This window comes from Austrofundulus limnaeus, unplaced genomic scaffold (genome assembly GCF_001266775.1).
Source record: "Austrofundulus limnaeus strain Quisiro unplaced genomic scaffold, Austrofundulus_limnaeus-1.0 Scaffold2516, whole genome shotgun sequence".
Lineage (NCBI taxonomy): Eukaryota > Metazoa > Chordata > Actinopteri > Cyprinodontiformes > Rivulidae > Austrofundulus > Austrofundulus limnaeus.
In genome coordinates this window covers 10,087-15,296 of record NW_013954918.1, presented here as the reverse complement: position 1 = coordinate 15,296, position 5,210 = coordinate 10,087, and the positions used below count along the sequence as shown (strand labels likewise).

Sequence of the window (5,210 nt, the reverse complement as noted above, 5' to 3'; positions counted from 1 at the left end):
GTATTTGCTGATTTGCTTGCCTATAATATCAACACCACAGTTTGGTTATTTCTGCTATACAAAGCCCAACGGTAGTTTTAAAAGCAGCTGTATTAAAAGACTAAAACAAGGACGGTAGTATCTAGAGGTGCTAATAACATGAGTTGTATTTTTGTCTTTCATTGTAATATTGACCAGCTGTAACTGTCTGTAACACAGTAGGACGTAAAGAGATTATTTCAATATTAAACAATATACACATATTAAAAAATGTCAATGTGTTTGATTTTTTTTAAATTGTTCCATTATGTTAATCTTGACTTTCACATTGCTGCCATCTGTTGGAAAATGCACACTTCTCCATGTGAGTCAGTTTTTTWATTAAAACTTTTATTTAGTTCAGTGCAAAAAGATTAATGTTTGTTAGGATTTACCAACTCAGTCTGTTAATTGCACAAACATATTCAYATAAAAAGTAATTAAGGGAAAAAAATTAACAATGTTCGCAATATAAAGTCATAATGTTAATTAGAAAAACAACACAGGATGAAAATAAAAACAGCACTTATGAAGKGCTTAAAAACAAAGCAATTTGGCCTTTAGATGATTACTTTTCCCAAAAAACTTGTAAAAGAAGGAAATTTAGTTGCCTTTTATTCAAACACTTGGAATAACGAGCGTATAAAGCAGTGCTGTGCCACCATTAATCCAAATTTCCAGGAAAAAGAGGCAGTTTTACATCTTGGTGAGGTGCAGAGTGTTCAGTCGGACCCCTAAAACCGTTGCTCCAGATGCRTACTGAATCTCTCGTAAGACSCCGTTCCACTTCTTCTCTGTCTCRTTGTACCTGAGGAGATTAAATAATGAATAAACACTCAAATTAAATCTGCAGAAAATGCTCTTGAAGAGTCTTGGGTGTTCTCGTAAAGTACCTCCAAATGTCGTTCATCTCTTTGGGAAGGATCTCCTCGCTGTCCTCCAAAGGCATCATGGCGAAACCTCCCACGGCGTAGAGGGAACCAGCCAGAGATACGAGATTCAAAGAGCTGCGCTCCTGAGGAAACGGCTCAAAGTCTGACCACCTGCGACACGAAAACAGAAAGAATGAATACGTCTTTCATTGTGACTGAACCTTCAGTACTACCAGAACAAAACAAGCAGAAACGCTTCGTTCGGGTGAACCCACTCGTTGGTTGCGATGTCGTACACCTCCACAGAGTCCGTCAGGCCGTCGTCTGTCACACCTGCTGCAACGTAGATTCTGTCTTGATGAAGGGTGGCTCCGAACAGGGTGCGTGCAATCTTCATGGGAGCCAGCTCCTTCCATTCAAACCTCTTAGCATCATAAGCACACATCTTCTTCAGACAGCTCCTGTTTGAAGAAACAGACGCTTTTCTTACATCCTTCATCTCCCCTGTCAGATCCTAACGTCTGATGAATTTACTCACTTGCTGTCTCCCTTTCCTCCGATCACATACACCAAATCGTTGTGTGATACTGTTGCGTGTCCATAGACCGGGTAAGGAATCGACTCAGACTCGCCCCATTTAAAGGAACTGTGAAAAAAAATAACCACAAGAGCAAACAAATTCATTAGAATTCATTTTCTAAAATTGGTTTTCCAAGTTGTTTTATTTTTTTAACTCTTGACTCACTGTCTGTCATAGACCAAAACTGAATCTAGCGTTCGCTCTCGATCCTTCAGCTCCTTCCCTCCCAGCACAAAGATGGAGTTCTCTGCTTCGGCCAGTCCGAACAAGAACCGTGGAGACGGGAGGGGAGGCATCCCGAGCCAGTCCGCACTAACTGGGTCATACTGAGACCAAGAGACGTAAAGACAAGTTGGTTCGTTTGTTTCACGTCTTTACCAAATGTGTGCTTTAGAGTTAAAGGCTAAAAACAAAACTATCCAGACAAACATCCCATCAAGAGATATGATACATTAATATAGTATTGATGAGAAGATATTTATGATACAAAATGACACTGTGTATGAGACATTACATGACACCATATACTGTGCATGGGACAATATTTGATACAGTACTACAGTATGTATGAGTTTCTATATGATGCAATATATGATACAATACTAAACTGGGCATGGGACGGGACGATATATGATACAATACTACGTAAGAGACGATATGTGATGCATTAAATGATACAATGCAATACTATGTATGAGACGATATATGATGCAATACTAGAGTATGTATGAGATTATATATGATACAATACTAAACTGGGCATGGGATGATATATATGATACAATACTACGTAAGAGATGATATATGGTACAATATTTGATACGATATAATGCTATGCATGAGACGAATACTGCGTGAGACAATACGATACACTGCTATTTGATATAATACATGATACAATGCGATATGTAATATACAATACTATATAGTGTTATACAATAGGATGCCATGAAATACAATACAATATGATACTATTTGATATTTGGTGCAACACAATACAATACAATACAATATAATACAATATGATATGAGCCTGTTTGGACTGATACAATGACGATATGATGCAAAACTATATAATATGATACAACACACTGTGATGTAATATAATAAAATTTGAGACTGAATGGTAAAATACAATATAATACTATTTGATATATAGTTTGACATACATGTATGATGTAATGTGTAATGTGTCCTTTAAACCAGTGTTTCCCAAAGTTGGGGTCGGGACCCAAAGTGGGGTCCCGAAACATCAAGGTGGGGTCCTGAAAAGATTTGCTGAATTAATGACATTTTTGTCTTAGTTGTTACAAAGGAGTGAGGTTAGTGTATTTAAAATGGATAAATGTGGTATAAAAAATACTGTTACTATGCCCGTGTTTTGTTGACCTGATACAAATGTTTATCCTCCAAAAAGAGTTGTGGGCTCAGGTCTCTGCTGCTGTTATTTTGTGGGTCAAAATCTGAAAAGTTTGGGAACCACTGCACTTTGGTTCCCAAAGTTGGGCTTGGGACCCAATTATGGGTCATGAAGCACCTTGGATAATCTCCAGAAATCAATTTAAAGGGTAATAAAATAATTGCTAATGTAATATTTTCCCCATAACATTACAAAAACACAAAATAAGTATAAATAAGTACGGTATTTGTATTTGTGTACAAGCTGTTTAGATTGTCAAAAAGCCTGTGTTTTTAGGGTTATTAATGAAGTTTGTGTACTCAGACCAGTAATATTTGGGGTCCCAAGTTTTTGCCATGGATATTTTGTGGGTCAGAAGATAAAAAGTTTGGGAACCACTGCTTTAAACTAATTATCAGAAAGCTGACCTGACCTTAGTTTATCCTCTCTTCTGTTTGTGAAGCTGTTTTCATACCTGCAGGAAGTAGGAGCACAGTGGATCCACCTTGTTCTCTTCATCAACAAATAACCCTCCCACCACAAATATCTGGTTCTCCCTGGTCACCAGACTGGAGTGGTTCTTGGGGACCTGTGTGGAGAGAGTTGCTACAAAGCAGTCGTTCCCTGATGGGTCGTAGGCCACGGCGCCTGCTTCGTTCACCATCAGAATCAGCTCCCGGACAAACATCCCAAATCTCAGGTTGTCGTTGAGAATAGCCGGTAAAAGACCTTCCTCTTCTTCCTCCTCTTTATTTTCATTGTCTCCATCTTTCTCTGCTCCGCTGGCGTCCTCCTTGTCTTTTCCTTTTTTAACCTCTGGCATTTTACCGGCACGTGCATCCCTAACCAGCTGGAGTTTCCTCTGGATCTCTGGATCGGACGAGATCAGTTTGTGTTTCTCCACCTTCTCCTTCAGATACTCGTCCGTGACGAGACGCAGGCGAACGCAGTCGAGCAGGTCCGGGAGTTCTTTCAGTTTGTTCTCTGTGTCCTGGGACATCCAGTTCATCAAGGCCTCAAACACCACCTCCTCTGACTCCACGTTCAGGTTGTCATTTGTTAAAATGGCTGCCAGCTCACTGGGGAGAAGCTGGAGGAAGTCCTTGTCTCTGGAGATGAGCTGGAAGCGCTCGCAGGCGTAGTTTCGGGCGGAGACGGCCAACCTGGGACAGTCCAGCATCAAGCCCAGCCTGAAGACGGCCAGGCAGTTGCTGAGGCTCAGGCGCTTCTGCAGAAAAGACACACAGACGGTGAAAATGGAAGGAATCTGGAACATGTTGGCAACGGCAAAGATGTCCTGGACGTTCTGCTCCGTCACGTTGATGATGGAGGTGTACAGGTACTTGAGGATCAGGCCCATGACACCAGGCTCCACGTCCTCCAAAACAATCTCTCTCTTTTTGCTCTCCTCCAGGTCGGACAGGAAGATGGAGCGGAAGTAGGAGCTGCAGGCACACAGCACCAAACGATGGCAGGGGAATTCCTTGTCCTTGATCTTTAACACGCAGTCGACCAGCTTGTCGTTCTCCAGCAGGTCGTAGAGCCCGTCCTGCAGCAGAGTCTGCTGGTACATCCTGGGCTCATCCATAGGGTTTACAGGCAGGGCCATGTTTTTGTTTCCTTAAATATATGAAGAGTCTTTACAAGGTTGCGGATCAAACAAACGTGGATGGTCTTTATCGCAGAGTACTTTTCTAGTCTTGAAGGTGRATTTAAAAGCCCCGTTCACCATCTGAGTCCAGGGACRGCCCACTTCCTCAGCTGTCCTCAGTCATCAACTGAGCTCCAACTGGTCCGTTATTTTTGGACACGGTGCTCRTCGTGGAGCTATGGGCTTTATTCTGGAACACTGAAATCCAATACAAGCTTCCCTGTCCTGTTCTTCCACCCGCCACCCCCCAGGATCCACAGTCCGACAGCTGACAGCTGAGTCAGAGGGGGCTCCGGTGGGCTTTGTCACTGACTCATGCTCTGTTTTTGTTGGTTTGTTTGGCATGACAGATTCAAAGTGTGTTACTTACTTGTTTTCTTTAATTACTCTTTCTAATTTAATCTTAAAATTGAACAAATCAGGGTAAAAAGTGGCTGTTTGTTTACTGTAAAATAATAGTTTATCTTTTAAGATGGCATTTAATGGAAAAAGTTATGATAAATCGATTTTCTGGTTAGAATCAAACAGTTTTTCCAGAATCTGAATAGATCTGTTACAAAAGGACAACTGATATTACCAACTTTTAAAAACTGTTACGGCCAGAGGTCATTCTTCTATGTTTATACTAAAGCAWGGAATGACATTCCTCAAAACATAAAGTCAATTTCAAAACTACAGCCCTTTAAGAAG

The 5,210-nt window shown here is 41.0% G+C and overlaps 1 protein-coding gene across 1 annotated transcript; it reads right to left on the bottom strand.

Moving 5' to 3' along the window:
* Positions 1 to 348: 348 nt before the first annotated feature.
* LOC106511110 (kelch-like protein 40b) lies at positions 349 to 5,093 on the bottom strand. The gene is made up of 6 exons (XM_013999858.1): positions 3,345 to 5,093; positions 1,636 to 1,796; positions 1,429 to 1,536; positions 1,166 to 1,351; positions 912 to 1,061; positions 349 to 826 (listed from the first exon to the last, which is right to left on the bottom strand). The coding sequence occupies exons 1-6, from the start codon at positions 4,476 to 4,478 to the stop codon at positions 715 to 717; spliced, it is 1,851 nt and encodes a 616-aa protein (XP_013855312.1). The 5' UTR covers positions 4,479 to 5,093; the 3' UTR covers positions 349 to 714.
* Between the last annotated feature and the right edge of the window lie 117 nt (positions 5,094 to 5,210).